Raw genomic sequence first — 23274 nt, forward strand, 5'->3', positions numbered from 1 at the left:
AAGTGCTTGCTGCCCCAACACATCCTCGGATGGTCTCGGCTGTTAACACAACCCATGCTTTTCATTGAATGCTCCGATGAAAAAAAATATAAAAAATGAAAATAATATGAAAAAAATATAAAAAATATTAAAAAATTAAACTGTCCAATCCTGGTAGAAAGGAAGTGAGCTAAAGTCTTTAGATTTGATATTGAGTCTAGAGGTCGACAACAAGTACAACTAAGAGTGAGATCAGAATCAGAATCGTTTATTATCATTGGCATGTCAAGTCAAGTCACTTTTCTTGTCACTTCGACCATAACTGCTGGTACAGTACATAGTAAAAATGAGACAATGTTTTTCAGGACTGAAGTCTATGAACAGCATCTGAACGTATGTGTCTTTTTTTTTGTCCAGGTGGGTTAGGGCCAGGGGGAGGGTGATGGGAATGGTGTCTGCTGAGTGGTTGGGACGGTACGCAAACTGCAGGGGGTCCAGTGAGGGGGGCAGCAGGGTCTTGATATGCCTCATGACGAGCCTCTCGAAACACTTCATGATGATGGATGTAAGTGCAACGGGACGGTAGTCATTTAGGCAGGACACTGAAGACTTTGTCGGCACGGGGACGATGGTGGAAGCCTTGAAGCACGTTGGAATGGTGGCGCTGCTCAGGGAGATGTTGAAGATGTCAGTGAGAACATCTGCTAGCCGGTCTGCACATCCTCTGAGCACTCTACCAGGGATGTTGTCTGGTCCAGCAACCTTCCGTGGGTTGACCCTGCACATGTGACGTGAAATTCATGAGATGTCGCTCCTCGAGTTTACATTGCGACTGAAATGAGTACTCAAGTGATGTAGGCAGCCATCAGTAAGAGGGGCAGCGCAGTAGCATTGTGATTATCACAATGCCAGCGACATGGGTTCAGTTCCTGCCGCTGCCTGTGAGGAGTTTGTACGTTCTCTCTGTGACCGCGTGGGTTTCCTCAGAGTGCTCCGGTTTCCTCCCACAGTGCAAAGACATGCCGGTTGGCCAGTTAATTGGTCATTGTAAATTATCCTATGATTAAGCTAGGATTATATCAGGGGATTGCTGGGCAGCACAGCTCGAAGGTCAGAATGGCCTACTTCTCGCTGAATCTCAATAAGTATATAAGCAATGAAGTAAATGGAGAATGGAATGAGAGGCGACTGGAAGCTCAGAGAACAGGGTTCTGCAAAATGGTCACTCAATCTGCATTGAGTTTCTCTGGTGTAAGGGTGACCATACGCTGAGTATCGAATGCAGTGTACCATCTGGAAAGACTGCTTGGCTACCTGGATGGTGGGAAGGGAAGGGTTGAAAGAGTGAGTGTTGCAGCTCTGCAGATACATGGAGAAGTGCTGTGAGGAGGGACATTGCTGCCAGAGATGGCTGTGTTCAGCAGGACATGGAGGAGAAGATGTGTTTGGTGGTTACTTCTTAGTAAAGGTGGCAGGAAGTCTGATGGGTGATTGTTTGGAGGCAGGGCTTGGTTGGGTGGAGAGTGAGGGCCACAGAGGGGTATCTTCATTATGGACAAGATGGGAGGGTGTTGAGAAAGACCTCCAGAACAATCAAGGGCTTGTGATGGAAGGAAAGCTGTGATTGAGGAAATAGGAAGCTACCTCTGAGACGTCTGTGAAGTGACAGAGTAACACACACAAAATGCTGTAGGAACTCAGCAGGTCAGGCAGCATCCAGGGAGAGGAATTAAACAGTTGATGTTTCAGGCTGAGATCCTTCATTAAGACTGGAAAGAAAGAGGGAAGAAGACATAAGAAAATGGTGGGGGGAAGGCAAGGATCTTGGCCCAAAACCTCAGCTGTTTATTCCCCTCCATAGGTGCTGCCTGACCTACCGAATTCCTACAGCATTTAGTGTGTGTTGCTCTGTATTTCCAGCATCTGCGGAATCTTGTGTGCGAAGTGGCAGAACAGGTGGAGACAGCGAAGTGAGAAAAATGAAATGGAATAATGGCAGGGGGAGAAATCAAGTCAGCTCGTTGGATCTTGTGGTCTTGTAATTTATGTGACCCCTGAGAGAGAGAAATTCAGAAAAGAATGGACCTTATAAAAGTGAGAACAGGAGAAATCCTGGAGCAACATAATGAAATAAGATTTCTACACAATTGCAGGAAGCAGCACCAGTTCTGTCTCCATATATCAGAAAAGGGCTGAGGATGGGTTAAGAGTCAGACCAAAACACTGTTCCACACACCTCACTAATGAAGTAGCTGCCATTTGGAATATACGTTTTTATTACTTCTTATGAGCTTTTCTGCCTATCATCTCAATTCTATTAAAACCTCCTGTACCTGTGGCCCAGGATAGGAACCGGTGTTTTGGGAGATAGTATCAGGAAGTATGCCAGGGAACAAGCGAGGTGCCGAGTGCAGTTGTTATATCCTACGTATTGACCACAATACAGTGTGAGACTTAAAGAATGACAGAATAATGGGCCGGCCCTGTTGAAGGGTCTTGGCCCAATACATCAACTCTTTATTCCCCTCCATACACGCTGCCTGGCCTGCTGAGTTTCTCCAGCATTCTGTGCGTCTTGCTCAGTCCTTTGGAAAGAACGTATTGTTCCTGGCTACATCTAAATCAGGTCTTTCTTTTTATAGGAAAAGTACTTCTGCTTAGCCATCGAGAATGGAAAGCTTGCGCTGTACTTTGACTTAAACGGGCAGCTAAACACCATGAATGGTAACAATCAAAGCCAGCGATCTGTCATCAGTGATGGACTACCGCACCAGGTAACTATTATATAATGAAGGTAACTGGATAAAGAGCCTTAACTATCACCACCAAGCACACTAAAGCAAATGGAATACATAAGGTAAACTAAGCAGTGTTTACCATGTAGTTTCTAATTTAAGCCACACCAACTGTTCTGAGTTATTGCTTTTGAAGGGACAGAACAAGCTCGTTTAATAGTTATTCGACCACAACGTGCATACAGCTAAATGAAACATTATTCCACCAGGGCGAAGGTGCAGATCACAATAAATACAGTCGCACACAGCACGTCTAGTTACAATAACACATACAGTCATAAAATAACAAACGCACAAGTCACTGAGTGGCATGGCCTTGAAGGCTGATGGTTCCTGGAGCCACGTTTCTGCAGGAACAAGTACGCATAAAGGCACTATGTATTCTGCCAAGTCTTCCAATGAAAATGGGCAGGATGTTCCGAAGCAAAAGTCCTCGACCACTGCATGGGAAATTGCTACTGGATGGCTCCTGGAATGAATCCAAGCTTCTGTTTAATATTTTGTAAATGAATGAACTGATCTCAAAGCCTGAGGGGGGAGGTGAGAACCAATCATGATGGCTCGTTCGAAGCGCCAGAGTTTCAGAGAGGAGGGAGAATCCATAGGACAAAAAGGGTAAAAGGATTGAGGAAGAGACTTCCAGAAAAAAAATGACCATCAAACAGTTAAATTGCTGCAGAATTCCACTCTATCGCATCTGGGTGAACCTTTCTTTGAGACTGTTTTACTCAAAGTGCATTTATTATCAAAGTATTATGCAGTATGCAACCTCAGATTCGTCCTCCCACAAGCGACCACGAAACAAAGAACACCATGGAGTCCATTCAAGGAAACATCAAACTCCCAACACGCAAAAAAAAAGAACAAATCATGCAAAAGCAAAAAAAAACACAAGCAAATAACAGACAGAATATTAAACATCAAACCGCAGAGTCCCTGAAACAGTCTCGGAATGTCCAGTTTAGTTCAGGTCAGTTCAATTAAGCGTTGTGTCTTTATACAGGCTGCAGAACCAATCCACGTCAAAGTGTCCCGATCGAAATAGTGAAAGTAGCAATTTGAAAATAAGTTGTAAATAGAAACCAGAGATACATATGACATGAACTGCAGAGTTCTCTTAAAAACAAGTCCAATTCACAAACCACGCCATTCAGACCTTGCCCAAGACCCGAGTCTCCTGCACCTTCCCCCAGCAGCAGTGAGCGAGAGGGAGACCAGTAAACTGCAGGCAGACGGCTCTGAGTACCTGCTCACCTTCTTTTCTCGTCTTCGCTCATTTCAATCTTGCTCAACGCTATAATCGTGAGATTGGTTCGTGCTCCACCATTAGGCCGCGTACTCAGTTCTCAGTCAGCCCAGAAAAAACATGATCAAAGTGTAAGTCACACGCATAGATCAGTACAGAGTATATTTAAAAGAAGGAGAGAAATATGTAGTTTTGTGAATTGTCTGAGGGATGTCGCCATTAATCACATCAGTCACTGGCACCAGTTTGCCTTTTCCGACTCCATTTTAGACTTGTCTTATTTTCAGCTGTTTTGAGCAGATAAGTTTATAATCTCTGATGCATTGTTTATATTTAACACATATTATGTAGTGGTTTGTGCTGGTGATAGAAGATCCAAATATAAATTTAATTTTTGAGAAAACGCAGGTATTCACATCCTCCGAACTGTTGCCCAGTTGCCCTCACCAGGGTATGTTTGTGTAAAAAGTGAGTTAGGTACACAATGTGCCGATGCTCTGTACATCTGTCACGTGGACAGTGCCATCAATTCATCCCTTCTGTTACCATAGGGATCACGTTGCTGTGTAATCAGAGAGAGTGAACCCCAGGTGGAAATCACTCCCTATCCCATCACGCCACTTGGCATGGACAGCTTGTAGTTGTTTCTTTTCCTTCAAAGGTCCAGCTTGGGATCAGAGAATGTAGACAGTGTACAACCTGAAATTCTTACTCTTTGCAGACATCCACAAAACAAAACAAAACAAAAATCAAAGAATGAATGACAGAAATGTCAGAACGCCAAAACCCCCTCCCCCTCCCACGCACAAGCAGCAAGAAAAGCATGAACCCTCCCCCTCCCCCTCACCCCACATGCTCTGGTAAAAGCACAGACCCCTCCCCCCATCATGCAAGCAGTAACAAAGTCCTCAAAGAGCCCATTCCATCTAGAAACTACTGTCCAGCCCAACGCTTCAGTCTCTGAGACAGGCTTTGTCTCACTAGTGAGGGAGAGAAGTCCCTCCTGCCAGTGAAATTTCAAAGGACTTTCCTTGACCAACAAAGAGCTTAATGCTAAACTAACGCTAAATCGCGTGAAGCACTGAATGTATTAATAACTAATTTTTCTGAAATACCTTAATGCTGCACTACCATCATAATTTGTATCTGAGCATAATGTACTGATTTAAAAATAAAATTACTTTGAAATCATACTTCAGACCCCTGTAATGCTAACTCAAGTGATTGAATTTTCGGTAATTGAATCAGTTGTCAGGCAGACTAGGGGCTTTGATTACAATAGATCAGTCTTTTGGAGTATTATACTTTGTCTCAAACAATTCCACCCTGTCCTTAACCATCTTTTAAGCTGAATGAATGGTTCTCTTTTTTTCAGATCCAGATAATTTTGCTGTTTCTCAAGAAAATGAAGATTTACGTGCGCATGGACAGGAAAACTGTTTTTGCTTCCGAGCAGAATCAATCACGTATTTCATTTTCCGAATACTATCTCGGTGGTGTTCCTGTAGAAATCCTCCCAGAGATGTAAGGGTCAATGGCTAGGGGTTAAAGATACAGCTGATATGAAAATTCACCTAAAAATGGTACTCATTGGACCTGTCTTCAGTTCTGCACTTCTGTAATTTTCCTTAAAAAACATATAGGTGTTTGCAAAAGAGACCCTGAGCTTCCTAATGCTGTCACTTTAATTCTTCGTCTCATCCCACTTGGACCTGTCTTTTGGCTTCCTACAAACACTATTGTGCAAAGTCTTAGGTCCATATATATAGCCAGAGAGCCTAAGACATTTGTACAGTACTGTATTTGTCAACGTGGAGTGGAGAGCGAGTTTGTAAATCTCATGCAAGCAAAGGATGCTGGGAGTGGTGAGGGTAGAGCGCTGTGGGAGGGGTGTGGGACAGGTGGCAGAGAAGGAGTGCCTGGAACATGGGGTGGGGTGCAGGTGCAGACACACCCAGCCCTGATATACCAGGCAAGGTCATTTGATTCCAAACAGTTGGTTTAGACCATAAGACAAAGGAGCAGAATTAGACCATCTGGCCCATTGAATCTGCTCCACCGTTCAATCATGGCTAATCCTTTTTTTTTTTGCTGCTCCTCAACCCAAATTTCCGGCCTTCTACCTGTAACCTTTGATGCCATGTCCGATCAAGAACCCATCAATCTTTGCCTTAAATACCCCCAACGGTTTATTGATCATTACAGAATGTCTCTCTGGTGCTTCCCACTCCCTCCTCTTCTGCAACCATGATTCCCCTCTCCCTGCCCCCTTTCCACTCTCAGTCCACAAAAGAGACCCATATCAGAATCAGGTTTATCATCACTCACTTATGTCATGAATTTATTTTTTTGTGTCAGCAGTGCATTGCAATACAAAACTTCTTTACAGTACTGTGCAAAACTCTTAGGCACCCTGGCTACGTGTATTTATAGTATGTGCTGACCAGTGAGGATCAACATAATTGCACCTAATCTCCTGACGTAGCTTGTTGCAGATTTCTGGGCCAAATACAATAACTTCAGATAATCAGCTGTTTCATCCTTGTTTCTCATATTTCTCGCATGTTTGTGTTGTCACGTTATTTTTAGTAAATCAGATTCATTAGTTTATTCCAACTTCGGTGATATAGATGACTAGAAAAGAAATGTTTGGACTGTCCCAAAAATAAATTTGTCAATTACTACATGCCATAGAGTAACAGTACATGTTGTCCATGCTGATCAAGAGGCCCACGTAAGCCAGTGTCATTTGACCCATAACCCTCTGAAACTTTCCGATACATGTACTTGTCCGAGTGTCTTTTAAAAGTCCACTCAGATGTTTGAAACCGCACTGATCCTCCTCCTCACATCTCTTCAACCGCAGTGTTAAAATATCTCTCTTTCAATGAGAATTTCTGAACTTTGTTTTGTTGCTATCAGCAGAGATCGATTGAAGTCCTGTGATTGTCCTTAGTTAACTGAAATTATTCTCCCTTTCAGTCTGAGGAACCGCTTCCCCACAGGAGGGTCTATAAAAGGCTGCATGCGAACGGTGAAGGCACTGGACAAGAACCTGGATCTGAAGAAAGAGGAGACCCTTGGAGTTAGTTATGGGTGCTCGCCTAACCTCCTAGTGAGTCCTAACCTTCTGATCCACTCACGGACCAGACATGGAAAGGTGTTGGGGTGCAATGCTAGCAACAAGTAAAGTCTTAGATGATTTTTACTGGAAGTATGGGTAAAGTCTTAGACTGATTTTTACAGTGGGAGTATGGGTAATCTTCTTATTTTTATGGGCATATTAAGTGGGCGCCAGAAGCCAAGCAAAGTTTGCGTGCTGCCCAGCACAATCCTCACTGATGGGTTTGACACAACGCATTTCATGGTATGTTTCGCTGTAAGTGTGACAAATCTAATCCCTTTTCATCTTTTATCTGTCCATTCATCACCTGCTTCTGGACATTCACACGACTATAAGGAAATCATTCCATGTGTGAGAGCATTCAGTTCACAGATGGTTTTTGGGTACAGTTTGTATGATGCTGCCTCATTAGGTAGATCGTTCCTTTGGACACATTCCTTACCAGAGCAGTGGGCAGAGAGCAAGATGACCACCGCTCATTTCAGACTACAGTCCAGTAGAGGCACAACAGTCAAAGTGAGGTACTGCTGTCACCAGACAGAGTTGGAAGAGTAGAGTTTAACATCATGCCGAAGTCATTTATAATGGTGATGACCTGCTTTCCATATGCGGATGAGTGGATTGAAATCTGCACAGCAAGAAGAAAGTACCTGTTAACTTTCACCAAATTAAAGCATTTCGGTCAATGAGATTACTGCCGGCCAATTTACGGCTCTCCCAAAGAAACACATCACTGAAAACTCAATCTACCTGAGGACTAGATACTGGGCAGGCTGCAGAGATGACTTCTGAGCCCTTTTTCAGAAATGTCAATGTTCAAAATAAAATTGTTATCTAAGTGTGTAAATGTTATCGCTTGCTACCTTGAGATTCATTTTCTTGCATGCACTTAGAGGGATAAAAGAAATACAATAGAACTATTCGAAAAACTATGCATAAACTAAGACAGTCAAACAACCAGTGGGCAGAAGAAGACTGACTGTGCAAATAAAAAATAATACTGAGAACACGAGTTGTAAAGAGTCCTTGAAAGTGAGTCTGTAGATCATAGAGTTGTGAGTGAAGTTATCCACCTTGATCCACCGGGAGCCTGACGTTTGTAGGGTAATAGCTGTTCCTGAACCTGGTGGTGTGAGATGTAAGGCTGCTTACTGTACCTCCAGCTGAAAGAGAGGCTGGCCTTGGTGGTGAGGATTCCTTGATGATGCTGCTGTCTTGTGGCAGCACTCCATGGGCTTCTCCTGTGATGGCAAACTGCCAAGGGATATTTTGCATCTGCTTTAGAGAGCAAATGAAGTTTGAGTTAAACAGCTCCTTCTTAAGCTAGAACTTCCTCCCTTCTGCACGTTTTGGGTTCAAATCTCCGGAATGCCGATTAAATCTACGTCTTTCTGCTTCCAAGATGAGAGCTAACACATAGATCTCGGGGTAACTAGTTGCTCATACCTTTAGATTACAAGCATGCCTTTCAAAACTGTTGGCTGTCCCTAATCAATCTTTTTGGGTTGAATTACAGGTATGCATCCCAAACAGTATCTCTACTGTATTTGCATTTATCACACACTGCTGAGTTTATACTGAGGCACACAGAGTAAGCAAGATCTTGATGCTGGAATAACTTAGCCTGCTGCAGTCTGACTTTTTTCTGTGTCTCTTTCAGATATCACGCTCTGTTGACTTCACAGGCCAGGGGTACATGAGTTTGGTGCCCGAGAATGTTCCTGCCCTCCGAGACAACTTCACGTCAGGCTTTGCTTTCCAGACACAGCAACAAAACGCTCTGATGTTTTACTACCCTACAACGGTAGGTGGGGACTGTCAGTAGGCTGCATTGACGGAAGGCGTGATCCTTCATTGGTCAGTCAAGGTGCAAGTATGAATGTCTTTCAGGATGTGTACTGAAAGCTGGCCTATTGAAGGCTGGGATTCTTGGTTTGGGAGGAAGTCCATCACTTTGACCAAATTTCAGGGTGGACATCATTGTTACTCTGACAGAGCTGGTACAGGAGGCAAAGGCAACTGAGGCTTGACCCCGAGGGTCAAAGCTTTCCACTTACCACCTACTCCTGCTGTAAGTTTTTACCAGAGCATAGGACCATGTTCTTTCCCAAGGTTCTCCCCGACAGTTAAACTACTTTGCTGAACTAAGCTGGAGACGTTGAAACAAAAACGACATCTCTAGATTAATGAGGAGCGCAAATGAATTTCAGGAACCAGCGTGTGAGCAACGCCCCTGTGCTGGCACAGACACGGTGAGCTACGCCCCTGTGCTGGCACGGACACGGTGAGCTACGCCCCTGTGCTGGCACGGACACGGTGAGCTACGCCCCTGTGCTGGCACAGACACGGTGAGCTACGCCCCTGTGCTGGCACGGACACGGTGAGCTACGCCCCTGTGCTGGCACGGACACGGTGAGCTACGCCCCTGTGCTGGCACGGACACGGTGAGCTACGCCCCTGTGCTGGCACAGACACGGTGAGCTGGATGAAATTTAGACTGCGAGGAGCTTGGCAGACGGTAATGCACTGTACATACTTTTCGGCTCATCTCCTCAATCCTGTCTTTAAATACTTAACCAACTTTTCCCATGGGGGAGAAAAGCACAGGGAATTCTAAATATAAGATTCTTCAGATGCTGGACATCCAGAGTATCACACACAAAATGCTGGAGGAACTCAGCAGGTCAGGCAGCATCTATGGAGAACTATAAACAGTTGACATTTCAAGACCCTTCATGCCCCAAAACAGCAGTTGTTTATTCCTCCCCATGGATGCTACCTGACCCATTGGTTTCTCCAGCATTTTGTGTGTGGGGTATTCTAATCCCTCTGCGCAACTTCTCCATTCATTTCAGGTCAGGATGGGTTCTAATTGAGGGCTCCGTCTAAGGGCCATGTACTGGTAAACTGATAGAGCTGCTGCCTGACTTTTGATGCTGCCTCTGTGGAGTTTGCACGTTCTCTCTGTTTCATCCTGGTGCTCCAATTTTCTTCCAGATCCTAAGGTTGTACAGGGTGGTAGGTTAAACTGGTCACTGAAAATTATCCCTGGTCGAATCTGAGGGCTGGGAGTAAGTAGATGGAATATACTATGTCCGGTAAAGTTTACACTGTATGATTGGGGTACATGACTGTTTGATAGTCAGCATGGATTCAATAAGGTGTAGGGCCTGATCCTGTGCCTATAAATTTAACAGCTTACTTACTGGCATTTAGGGCAGCAATAGAAGTCCTCCATCTCTTGCAGTGTTCAGGGCTTCCCTCATTGTGCCAGTAGCTTCCTCTCAGTTTTCACTACCATCTGTCAGGCAAGTCACGGGTGGAGACGCGGGGAAACCGTCGCACACAAATGTAGAAGGATTCTTCATTGCTGTTTCTTTTACAATTTTGTTTTAACATTCAGGGTTTTTAGCCCTGAGCTGAACCCCCAAACCTGTAGACTGGTGGACCAGTCTTAACCTGACCTCTACCCTTTGACCTGTTTGGCATGGGTGCAGCCAAAGCATAAGGCCCTGATTCCAGCCAGCATAGCCCTCCGGGTCAATAAGGCACACAAGCCTCCAAACCCAATGTCAAGGGATAAATTTAACAAACTATAAGTTAAATGAATGCTTTTCTTAATGCCATGGACATAATGAGATGTTTCATGTTAATAAAGTTAAGGGCCTTGTACAGTTCAAAATAAAATGTGAAAGGTAATACATCAGATTGGAAACACATATAATGTAGCATTACTTCAGATTTACCCAAAGTCATCTCTAGTTCTGCTTCTGATAGACCACCTGCTTCTGCTTCTGGTTGCCTTGTACATAACTTGTTATTTTCTGGGTGAGCTGAAACAATTTTTGCTTTACTTTATTAGGAAGGAAATTGTCAAGTCTCTTTGAAGCAGGGACAAGTGGCTCTTAAGGTGTTTAATACTGAAGTTAAAAGTCAAAAACAGTATACAGATGGGATCCTGCACTATGTCTCGTTCTTTATCAACAATGAACAGTAAGTCCTTTGATTTCTCAGCCCCTAAAGCAGAAAAAAAATGTAAATTAGCTTCTGAAATTGGCCAATTGTAATGAAGTTATTATTTTACAGTCATGAAAAAGGTGCAGCCGATAACTATTTGGCCTAGGCTTCTGTTGGTCGAGTACGACCCATCGAAGCTGTCTACGTGATACGCAAGCCTAGGCAGTACAATAGTGAGAGCAAGCTGTTCCCACGCAGCAGGCTCTTTCCTCACAGCTGATGAATCCAATGGAATGGCAGAGGTTTGGCACCAACAGCATCACAGGAGTTGCCAGTCAGCATTGGACTCAACATAGAACTACTAGCTTAGGCCCTCCAGTGCTGAAATTTTCCCTCGGAGTTTATTCCCGAAACCTTCCGCATGAGTGTGCGTAGCTGCAAGGCGGCAGAGATTTGAGATCATGGTTTTCCTTCTCCCAGATGAACTGCCAACCAAGTCCCATCTGCCCAGAGCGACTGGTTTTAAGGTGCCAGTAACCCAACTTTGTCCCTTCTCCTGTCACTAGAAACAGTTCTACCAGGCTTAGCAGCCAAACCACACATGAAGGCCAGGAGCTGGACTTGGTTGCCAGAGGCTATTTGAGATGCACGACATTGGGAGCATATATTCAGTAGTGGGAGCTTAACCCCATTACTACCCCCAGCTATGACAACCTAAAGGAACCAAATATTTTGCCAGTACTTAATGTTTTAATCATGATGCTATATGTAGAGTAGTTGCTAGGTATTACTTCACAGACATTTGGTTCTTGTGTCTTACTCAGTTCCCATAATAATAAGGATAAAGTACTTTATATCAGATTGTTCTAACTTTTTTTCTCCCCCACTTAATGGTATCTTTTGTAACTTAGTCACTAAGTTTGGATTTGTTAGTTGCATAGTAATTAAAGAATGACCACCCAAACTTAGCGACTAAGTTCCAACAGACGCCATTAATTCAAATGAAAGCAATTTAGTACAACCTAATACATTATTTCCATTACCTCTAATTCATTGTGGGAAAACCATATAATGCCCCTAAATAACTTTGTTCCTTGTATCTGTTGCCCTGCAATATCAACGAACATTTCCTCCTCTCAGTGACACCTTTTAATTGACATCACCTGCCAGAAACTTAAACCTGTCTTCATATGAACGTCAACCACACCACTTCTCAGAGAAGTCCAGATTTACAGTACCGTGCAAAAGTCTTGGGTGCTTATGTATAACTAGGGTGCCTGAAAATTTTGAACAGTACTGTAGTAATTTTATGTATTGCACTGTACTGCTGCAAAAAAAAATTCATGACCTATGTGAGTGATGATAAACCTGATTCTGATATGGGTCTCTATTGTGGACTGAGAGTGGGAAGGGGGGGCAGGGGGATGGGAATCGTGGTTGAGAAAGGGGGAAGGGAGAGGGGAGGGAGTGGGAAGCACCAGAGAGACAATCTGTAATGATCAATGAACCAGTCGTCTGGAATCAAATGACCTTGCCTGGTGTCTCAGGGCTGGGTGTGTCTGTACCCGTGCTTCCCCCGCCCGTCACTCGTCTGCTACACCCCTCCTGCAGTGCACCACCCTCGCCATTCCCAACATCCTTTACTCCCGCCAGATTTACAAACTCGCTCTCCGCTCCTTATTGACAAATACAGTACTGTGCAAAAGTCTAGCTATATGTATGTACCTAGGACTTTTGCGCACTTTACAACCGATGACCAACTTTCTTGAGTGTGATTAAAATTCAGCACTAATCTACCATTTTCCTTCTTTCTGCAAGGATTAAACTGGTCATCGATGATCAGGAGAAACGGCAGTCAAAGTTATCCAAGAGGAAGAAACGCCAGCCCAGGGAGATTAAGGAGGGGCATCTTTACCTGGGTGGTGTGCCAAGTCCTGACCTTGGTGCCAGCCTGACAGGTTGCATTAGCAATGTTTTCATTTACCGGTGAGTTTCAGGAGCCCATGGAATTTGCTACCCCGTCCTTGTTTGTGATGGTGGCGATGTCCATCTTGAATCGGGAAGCACTGTAGCATGGTGGAGTGCCTGCGACCACCAGTCGGGGTTTGATTGCTGAGCAGTTTGTGAGGAGCTTGTACGTTCTCCCCATACCCAGTGTGTTTCCTCCCACTTTCCGACATACGGTTACGGTTCTTTTTCTTGCGCCCTTAACTCCTGGTGGAGTCATCGGGGTGCCGTCATGACAAGCTTTGCACCCGTCTGTCCCGTCTGGACAGGGCCTGGGTCACCGCAAGTGTTTTCCCTGTCCGTTCTTTAATGTTGTTCGTCCATCTTTTCCTCTGTCTGCCTCTCCTCCTTTTCCCCTCCGCAGTTCCTGGTCTTTGCAAGGCCGCTGGATCTTGTTACATGGCCGCACCGTCTCAGCTTTCTTTTCTTCACCGTTGTGAGCAGGTCTTCATGGGTTACGGTTACGGTTAGGGTTAGTGAATTGTTGATATGCTATGTTGGTGATGGAAGATACTTGCGGGCTGACCACCCCCCCCCCACCCCCCAACGCTATCATCAGACTGTGTTGGTCATTGACGCAAATGATGCAATTCACTGTATGTTTTGATGTACATGTGACAAATAAAACTAATCTTTAATCTTATTTTTTAATATTTAATCTAAAGAATGGATAACTCTTGCTTTCGTAGCTGAATTAGAAATACTATTACAGTAATGTGTGATTTGTGTGCATTTTTTAACCACTATATTATTTAATTAAGCAGAAAATGCTGGAAATACAGTGGATTCTGTTTAATTGGGGCACACCGGAATCGGAGCCGGTACATTTTGGCCCACTTAAGCTATTGCCCCAATTAGCTGAAGTTTCATGGGAATAGTTTAAAAAGAAACACTACATTTAACTAAGTAATAAATTATGTATTTAATTGAAATGCAGAACAAATTAGAACAGTATCAATATTACTACAGTCCTAAAAAACTGTGTATTAGTTTCTAATAGTCATCGACAGAGAGGAATTTGCTCGGTGTACACTGTGATACTCTTTTGATTGAAAAATTGAACAAAATCAGCACAGACACCTCTTGCAGATAATGGACTGCCTTGATTGCCTTCTTGCATGGAATAGTGTCAAAAATCACTGCTTTTTAATTCGGTGTCGGTTGGCCTGAATGACTAACATAACACAAGCATATGCAACTGACTATTTAAAAACTATTTGCTCTAAGAGCAACGTAGTGTCTAACAGCCACACAGGTGCATGGGACTGAAGCTAGTTAGAAATTGTTGCATCTTCCAACTCTTCATTTTGTAGCATTCAAAATAATTGTCAGTGTCTTCAAATTCTTCGTAATTCCTAACTTGGTGAAGTAGTGAAATCATTTCATTTTTACTCCCAGCCGTTTCTGGCATCTCCCTGCCTGAACGCTTGAAACCACGGTGAGAAAAGCAGTTCTGAATTGTCTTACTGATTATTTCTTGCCAACTATCAGCGACAAAAATCACTGCTTTTCGAACACAAACACGCAACTGATGCTATTTAATAACTGTTTGCTCTGAGCACCGTATATTCTCTCTTGACAGCCACACAAGTGCATGCAACAGATGCAAGTTAGAAACTGTTCAGCAAATATCCTGACCCAATAAAGCGGCATGGTGTACTGAATAAATAAAGAAAATCCTGGCTATTTTCTCAATTAGTCTTTGTTCCTGAAGAGTTGTCCCAAATAAGCACATGTCCCAATTAACCAATAGGCTAATCACCCGGAATCCACTGTACTCAGCAGGTCAGATAGCATCGTTTAAACAGAAACAGTTAACCTTGCTGGTGAGTGACTTTTTCATCAGAGGATTGGTTAAAAGGTAAACACAAGAGATTCTGCTGATGCTGGAAATTTTGAGCAATACACACAAAGTGCTGCGTAAATAGTTGACGTTTCAGGCCGAGATCTCCCCACCTACGTAACCTTGCTTCTGCCCCCTTCCTTTTCCAGTCCTGATGAAGGGTCTCGGCCTGAAACGTTGATTGTTTGTTCCCCTCCATTGATGCTGCCTGACTGGTTGAATTCCTACACCATTTGTATGTGTTGGATAAAAGATCATTGGTTTGAAGTATTAACCTTTGTTTCTTTTCTCACATTTTGCCTAACTTGCTGAGTATTTCCAGCGTTTTTTTGCTTTTGGATTCCTATTACTTCAGCATAGGCCATCGATGACCTCCCGTCTCCATTGTCCAAGGTCAGCCGTATAGTTGTTCATCAGTGTTTCTATAAACATAGAAAACCTACAGCGCAATACAGGCCCTTCAGCCCACAAAGTTTGTGCCGAACATGTCCCTACCTTAGAAATTACTAGGCTTACCTATAGCCCTCTATTTTACTAAGCTCCATGTACCTATCTAAAAGTTTCTTAAAAGACCCTATCGTATCCGCCTCCACCACCGTTGCCAGCAGCCCATTCCACACACTCACCACACTCTGAGTAAAAAAACTTACCCCTGACATCTCCTCTGTACCTACACCCCAGCATCTTAAACCTGTGTCCTCTTGTGGCAACCATTTCAGCCCTGGGAAAAAGCTTCTGACTATCCACACAATCAATGCCTCTCATCATCTTGTACACCTCTATCAGGTCACCTCTCATCCTTCTTCACTCCAAGGAGAAAAGGCCGAGTTCGCTCAACCTATTCTCATAAGGCATGCTCCCCAATCCAGGCAACGTCCTTGTAAATCTCCACTGCACCCTTTCTATGGTTTCCACATCCTTCCTGTAGTGAGGCGACCAGAATTGAGCACAGTACTCCAAGTGGGTGACCAGGGTCCTATATAGCTGCAACATTACCTCTCAGCTCCTAAATTCAATTCCACGATTGATGGCCAATACATCGTATGTCTCCTTAACCACAGAGTCAACCTGCGCAGCTGCTTTGAGCGTCCTATGGACTCAGACCCCAAGATCCCTCTGATCCTCCACACTGCCAAGAGTCTTACCATTAATACTTTATTCTGCCATCATATTTGACCTACTTAAATGAACCACCTCACACTTATCTGGGTTGAACTCCATCTGCCACTTCTCAGCCCAGTTTTGCATCCTATCAATGTCCCACTGTAACCGCTGACAGCCCTCCACACTATCCACAACACCTCCAACCTTTGTGTCATCGGCAAACTTACTTATCCATCCCTCCACTACCTCATCCAGGTCATTTATAAAAATCACAAAGAGTAAGCGTCTCAGAACAGATGCCTGAGGCACTCCACTGGTGACTGATCTCTGTGCAGAATATGACTAGTCTACAACCACTCTTTGCCTTCTGTGGGCAATAATCTGTTGTATCCACTCTACAGGGGATTGGCCTGTACAGCTTCACCAGAGCCCTGTTGGCCAGCCTTACCTGTTTCCACCTCTCAGAACGGAGATGTAGGGTTGAAACTTGAGAGGTCCTATTACTTTACTATTGACCTGTTGCTTATCATTATAAATGTAAGCAACCTCTTGGCTATTTAATGATGTTACTGTCCAACAATTCTTTTTCAGAAACTTTCACTTGCATCCAGTGTGGGTTCTGCTTACTCAGAGGGTGTTTTAAGGTGACAGGAGCTGGGGCAAAATTAACTTGGAACCAGTACACCCCAGATTTTTTGTTTAAATTCCTGACTCTCATGTAAATGGAAAAAAACCAAAACCACTTGGAGACTCAGAGTGGGGGATAGATACTGTATGACACGCTAGCCATCCAATAGCAAAGTTCCAAAGTCAAAGAATACATTCAACCCTTTATTAAGAAACTAACAAAACAAGTGATCTTGAGATGATAAAAACTAATGAAACTAAAATTAGCAATACAACAAAATCAGCAGTCTTAGCATATCAAACGTACATAGGCCAAGCGTTCCTAAACTTATTTAAGAGCATTCAAGTGATCAACAGAAAAGATAGCACTCACCGCCCCCCAGCCCACTCTCTAGCTCTACCGAAACTAGACTGAACCAAAGAAGAGGCATGAATACATAACTAACTTCTTCACTTCTACCACGCCGCAACCCATGTGACAGATTACCAAAATGAAGGTGCAACATAAAATACAATGCAGACAAACAGTAGATACATGGAATCTAAACTTTCAGGCAGCGGGTGCCAGATCCCTGTCAGTCTCTGGGTGAAAAGCCTTTTTCCTCATCTCCATCATCCTCCTTCCAGTTACCGTTAATCAATAGTTCTTGCAGTTTGATACTTCTGCCAAGGGAAATAGATCCTCCATTTTTGCTCGGTCTAAGCCCCTTGTAATCTTGTAGAATTAAATCTCCTTTAATTTGCTCTGTTCCAGACAAAACAACACAATTCAGTCTTCCCTATAGTGCTGGCAGCATCTTAGGAAATCATTGCAGTCCTTCATGTGTGATCACATCTTTCCTGTGACTTGCTGAGTACAATGGGACAGACGACGTACAGTAGCTGGTAGAGTCACTGCCTCACAGACCCGGTATCCTGATTTTGGCTGCTTTACACATGGAGTTCATGCATTTTCCCGGTGACCACCCTGGGTGCTCTTGATTTCCATGGCCCCTACTGAGCTAGGGCGAGAGAGGATGAGGGGTGACTTTTATTTATTGAGATACAGCACCAAATAGCCATGCCGCCCAGCGATCCTCCTAATCACGGGACAATTTACAATGACCAGTCAACCTACCAGCCAGTACGTCTTTGGATTGTGGAGGAAACCAGAGCACCCTGAGGATACCCATGGCGATCATGGGGAGAGCGTAGAAACTCCTTACAGGCAGCGATGGGAAATGAACCCAGGTTGCCTGTACTGCAAACTGTCGTGCTAACCACTGCACACATTGTATAAGATGGTAAAGGACTTTGTTTGAGTGGATGGCAATGCGTGTTTCCCAGGCTCATAAGAGAGGGCAATTTTTACAGTCATTGGAGGGAAGTGTAGGGGGGATTTTAGGGGCAGGTTTTTACACAGTGGTAGGTTTATGAAACGTGCTACCGGGGTGGTGGTAGAAGCAGATACATTAGGCACTCTGAAAAGGTTCTTAGATAGGAACATGGTTGATAGAGAAATGGAGTGCTATGCAGGAGGAAAGCTTTAAATTGATCTTGGAGTAGGTTGGAAGATCAGCACAACATCATGGGTCAGTGGGTCTGTACTGTACTCCATTGTTCCATGTTCTAATTTGTACATCAGTGGCTGAATTCAATGGGAGTGTGGGGAGAGTAAAATTTGGAATTGATGTCCATGGTTTTTTGATGGCCAGTGCCAACTCAGTGGCCAAGGGACCTCTTTCTCTGTCTATAACTCTGTGACACTAGAAATGTAACACAAATTCCTTTTACTGCAATTTTTGGTTTACCAATGGTGGATAATAGTCGTCTATCCTCTTCATCTCAACGATTGATTGCGTTTGTTACATTAATGGCTAGAAGATCTATTTTATTGAACTGGAAAGAAATTAATCCTCCAACTATATTTCAGTGGTTCTCTCAAACTATCTCTTGTTTGAGTTTAGAAAAAATTAGAAGTGTTGTTTTTGATCCTTCAGTTAAATTTGAAGAAACTTGGAGACCATTTATTCAACATTTTCATATGAGTTAAATTGTCTTTTCCTAAACCTCACTTTGATTATCCTTAATTATTTGGATGGAGGTTCGGAGTTATTGGCACTACTGTATGTACTTAACATTATGCAATGGCCCATGTTGGTTAGTATTTTTTTCTTTCTCTTTTTTTGGGTTTTTTTTTTCTTTTTGTCTCTTATGTTCATAAATACTTTGAGTTTGGGAGGCTATATGTACTGATTATTATATATTTGAATGTCTACTTAAACTATTAATTATGTACTCTCAAACACTTTGTATTCATGTTTCATTTATGTTTGTATAAAAAATTAATAAAAAGATTTAAAAAAGAAATGTAACACAAAATATAAACATGACTTGTCAAACAATTGTGAGTAATAATTTCACTCCCTTTCTCATGCAGTAAATCTGCAAACCAGCAGGCGGTTATAAATCTGCAGAAGCACGAGGTGATGCTGGGCGCAGAGCTGAACAGCTGCCCCAAGGAAAAGCCACCACAGGAGATCCGAATTCAGAGGAAGGAGAAGCCCAGACAGGTGAAAGAGATTTGCAGACAAGCTCTCACTTATCTTCATCTCACCTCATTAGGTTACAAACATTTGCAACTCTAATCCCTTAGATAACTTGCATTTTCCAAAGCAAGATTAAATACAATTTCCCAGAGTTCCTTGCACTCCAACTGCAACTGGTGTACCCTCTGTTCTGTATTTTTTGAAGCTAATACTATTTTATAGAATTTAGTTTGTTTTTAAATTGATGTTTGTCCTCAGTCATTACTAACAACACAGCCCCATCGTGTCCTAAAGTCCCTTGAGATTTTGCACTTTTCTGGCATCTCCACTATTTTACCATTAGTTGCAGCTACCAAGGTCATAAACCCTGGTATTACCTTCCTAGAAATACCATGACTCCAACTCCTTTCCATCAAAATGTATCTTAACCCAGTCTCTTTGAAACCGCCCTCACCTGACTTTGTATCTTGTCCATTGGTGTCAAGTTTTACAGCCCTTTGGGATGTTTCAGCAGTGAAAAGGGTGGTCATCATTGTCATTAAAGAATTACTCTTATCGTCTGAGAGACATCTCCTTGGGGCATGTTCTAAGTTTCTTTTGGTTTTTTAATCCTGAAGGATACAGCTAAGCTTAGGAGTAAACAGCAAATGGCAGAAAGTTGCAAGTTGCCAAGGGAACCGGCTGCTGTCCGTAATGCCCAGTACTTCCGAGGGTCCCACCTCAGCCGCTTGGAATATGACAACATTCCAGAATCCTTCCGTGTGAGGCAAGTTTCTCAAATAATCTCTGCTGTCCTTTTATTGACTAATTTTAATCTTTAAATTTCAGCCATCAAATGTATTTTTTCTGCTTGTATTTGTTGTCAACAAACTTCCTGTTTGACATTTGTTGTTTCTTCTGTGGAAGAATTGCATGACTTGAACTATGTGAGTAGTTGAAGTTCATTGCAAACTGGTGATGTAATTTAATGTAATGATGCTCCGTAATGTGAATTCTCTATGGAAGGTGTAATTAAGCTCCAAAGAGAACTCATTATAGACGTCTGCATTAATAGGAAATCTGTACTTTCACTTTATGGAACTGGAGCAGTTCTTCATGTCTTCTGAGCCATCGCTAGTTCAGTCTGGGGTCATATGTTGTCCTGTGATCAATTGCCACAGCCGGAGACATTTATATAACTCTTATCAGTGCAAAATTCTGCTAAGTACCAGCTTTATATTCCTTCTGGGTACCCACCAAACTGATGGTATGAATATTGATTTTTCCTTCCAGTGAACAAAATGTCCCCCTCCCTCCCTCTTTTTCCCACTCTGACCTTTCACTTTTTCTCACTTGCTTATTGCTTCTGCCTTGGTCCCCTCCTTCCTTTTCTCCTCTGGTCCACTCTCTTCTCAGATTCTTTCTTCTCCAGCCCTTGACTTTTCCCACCCACCTGGCTTCACTTCCAGCACAAGGTGACAAGTGAAACCATTCAATTCAGGCATCTCCCCCTTTCCCTCCAGTCCTGACGAAGGGTCTCAGCCCAGAACATCGACTGTTTGCTCCTTTCCATAGCTGCTGCCTGGCCTGCTGAGCTCCTCCAGCATCTTGTGCGCGTTGCTAGTTTCATTTCTCTTCCTTTGTCATAAGGCTAAGTTAACACACCCTTTATTGGCAATTGTAGCTTTAGAATAGCGAAAATCAATGAAAAAAATAAGTTATACTAAATAAGGAATCCTGTGCTATAATAGAACGCCGATTCAGCATTGCTGAGCACTTGAGCAGAAAATGCTAATCAACAGGTCATCTGCCACTTTAATTGTCTGTCTTTCACCTACTCTGTTGAAGTGATACCTTACACAAGTGCAAGAAACTGTATCTCATCAGCCCAGGTATGTTGCAGCTCTCAGATTACCAGCTTTTGGTTTTTCCCACAGATGTAGCTGTAACATTCTGTTCCAATTTATGATTCCCTCTCTTCTGCCACTAATTGTTGCTTTGACAAAGTGGTCTTCACTCTGTCACACGTTTCCCCTGTTCTCTCCAATTGTCCCCCTTCCAGAGCTTAAAAGGTGCTCGTTCAGCCTCAGATTAGCTAATTCCCATATACATCACGATGCAATGAAATTCCCTGTTCATGCAAAGCTCACAGATTCTGCAACAATGAGTGCAGAAGCAATGGAATGCTGCTAAGTACAGCAAAAAGAAATGCTAAACTGACAATAATGAAAGAGGTGGAATTAAGGATTTGAAAACGTGGCAGCACCACCAGGAAGAAGATAGAAACATAGAAACCTACAGCACAATACAGGCCCTTCGGCTTGAAATGCTATACCAAACATGTTCTTACTTTAAAAATTACCTTGAGTGACCCATAGCCCTCTTATTTTTCTAAATTCCATGTACCTATCAAGCAGTCCCTTAAAAGACCCTATTGTATCTGCCTCCACCACCGTTGCCGGCAGCCCATTCCACGCACTCACCACTGTCTGGGCAAAAAACTTACCCCTGACATCTCCTCTGTACCTACTTCCAAGCACCTTAAAACTGTGCCCTCTCGTTCCAGCCATTTCAGCCCTGGGATAAAGCCTCTGACTATCCACACGATCAATGCCTTTCATCATTTTATACACCTCTATCAGATCACCTCTCATCCTCCATCGCTCCAAGAAGAAAAGGCCGAGTTCACTCAACCTATTCTAATGTCACGCTCCCCAATCCAGGCAACATCCCTGTAAATCTCCTCTGCATCCTTTCTGTGGTTTCCACATCCTTCCTGTAGTGAGGTGACCAGAACTGAGCACAGTACTCCCAAATGGGGTCTGACCAGGATAACATTACCTCTCAGCTCTTGAACACAATCCCATGGTTGATGATGGCCAATGCACCGTATGCCTTCTTAACCACACAGTCAACCTGTGCAGCAGCTTTGAGAGTCCTATGGACTCAGGCCCCAAGAAATCTCTGATCCTCCACACTGCCAACAGTCTTGCCATTAATGCTATATTCTGCCATCATATTTGACCTACCAAAATGAACCAGCTCACACTTATCTGGGTTGAACTCCATCTGCCATTTCTCAGCTCAGTTTTGCATCCTATCAATGTCCCGCTCAATGACAGCCCTCCACATTATGCACAACACCCCCAACCTTTGTGTCATTAGCAAATTTACTAACCCATCCCTCCACTTTCTCAACGAGGTCACTTATAAATATCACAAAGAGAAGGGGTCCCAGAGCAGATCCCTGAGGCACACCACTGGTGACCAACCTCCATGCAGAATATGACCCACTACAACCACTCTTTGCCTTCTGTGGGCAAGCCAGTTTCTGGATCCCATGCCTCCTTACTTTCTCAATAAGCCTTGCAATGGGGTACCTTATCAAATGCCTTGCTGAAATCCATATACACTACATCTACTGCTCTACCTTCATCAGTGTGTTTAGTCACATCCTCAAAAAATGTGATCAGGCTCATAAGGCACGACCTGCCTTTGACAAAGGCTGACTATTCCTAATCATATTATGCCTCTCCAAATGTTCAAAATCCTGCATCTCAGGATCTTCTCCATCAACTTAGCAAGCACTGAAGTAAGATTCACTGGTCTATAATTTCCTGGGCTATCTCCACTCTCTTTCTTGAATAAGGGAACAACATCTGCAACCCTCCAATCCTTGAACCTCTCCCATCCCCATTGAGGATGCAAAGATCATTGGCAGAGAATCAGCAATCTCCTCCCTCGCCTCCCACAGTAGCCTGGGGTACATCTCGTCCGGTCCCAGTGACTTATCCAACTTGATGCTTTCCAAAAGCTCCAGCGCATCCTCTTTCTTAATGTCTACATGCTCAAGGTTTTCAGTCCGCTGTGTCATACCTACAATCGCCAAGATCCTTTTCCATAATGAATACTGAAGCAAAGTATTCATAAAGTACCTCCACTATCTCCTCCGGTTCCATACACTCTTTTCCACTGTCAGACTTGATTGGTCCTATTCTGTCACATCTTAACCTCTTGCTCTTCACATTCTTGTAGAATGCCTTGGGGATTTCCTTAATCCTGTCCACCAAGCCCTTCTCACGGCC

General features: G+C 43.5%; 1 protein-coding gene across 1 annotated transcript in view; it reads left to right on the forward strand.

The window, feature by feature from the left end:
- Window positions 1-23274, forward strand: part of lama5 (laminin, alpha 5) — a 322932-nt gene that overhangs the window by 287409 nt on the left and 12249 nt on the right. Inside the window, exons 66-73 of the mRNA XM_073061956.1 lie at window positions 2622-2753; window positions 5396-5544; window positions 7003-7135; window positions 8805-8948; window positions 11007-11137; window positions 12920-13087; window positions 19102-19234; window positions 19828-19976. Coding sequence (XP_072918057.1) covers window positions 2622-2753; window positions 5396-5544; window positions 7003-7135; window positions 8805-8948; window positions 11007-11137; window positions 12920-13087; window positions 19102-19234; window positions 19828-19976 — 1139 coding nt within the window. The remainder of the gene's footprint in view (window positions 1-2621; window positions 2754-5395; window positions 5545-7002; window positions 7136-8804; window positions 8949-11006; window positions 11138-12919; window positions 13088-19101; window positions 19235-19827; window positions 19977-23274) is intronic.

This window comes from Hemitrygon akajei, chromosome 11 (assembly GCF_048418815.1).
Source record: "Hemitrygon akajei chromosome 11, sHemAka1.3, whole genome shotgun sequence".
Lineage (NCBI taxonomy): Eukaryota > Metazoa > Chordata > Chondrichthyes > Myliobatiformes > Dasyatidae > Hemitrygon > Hemitrygon akajei.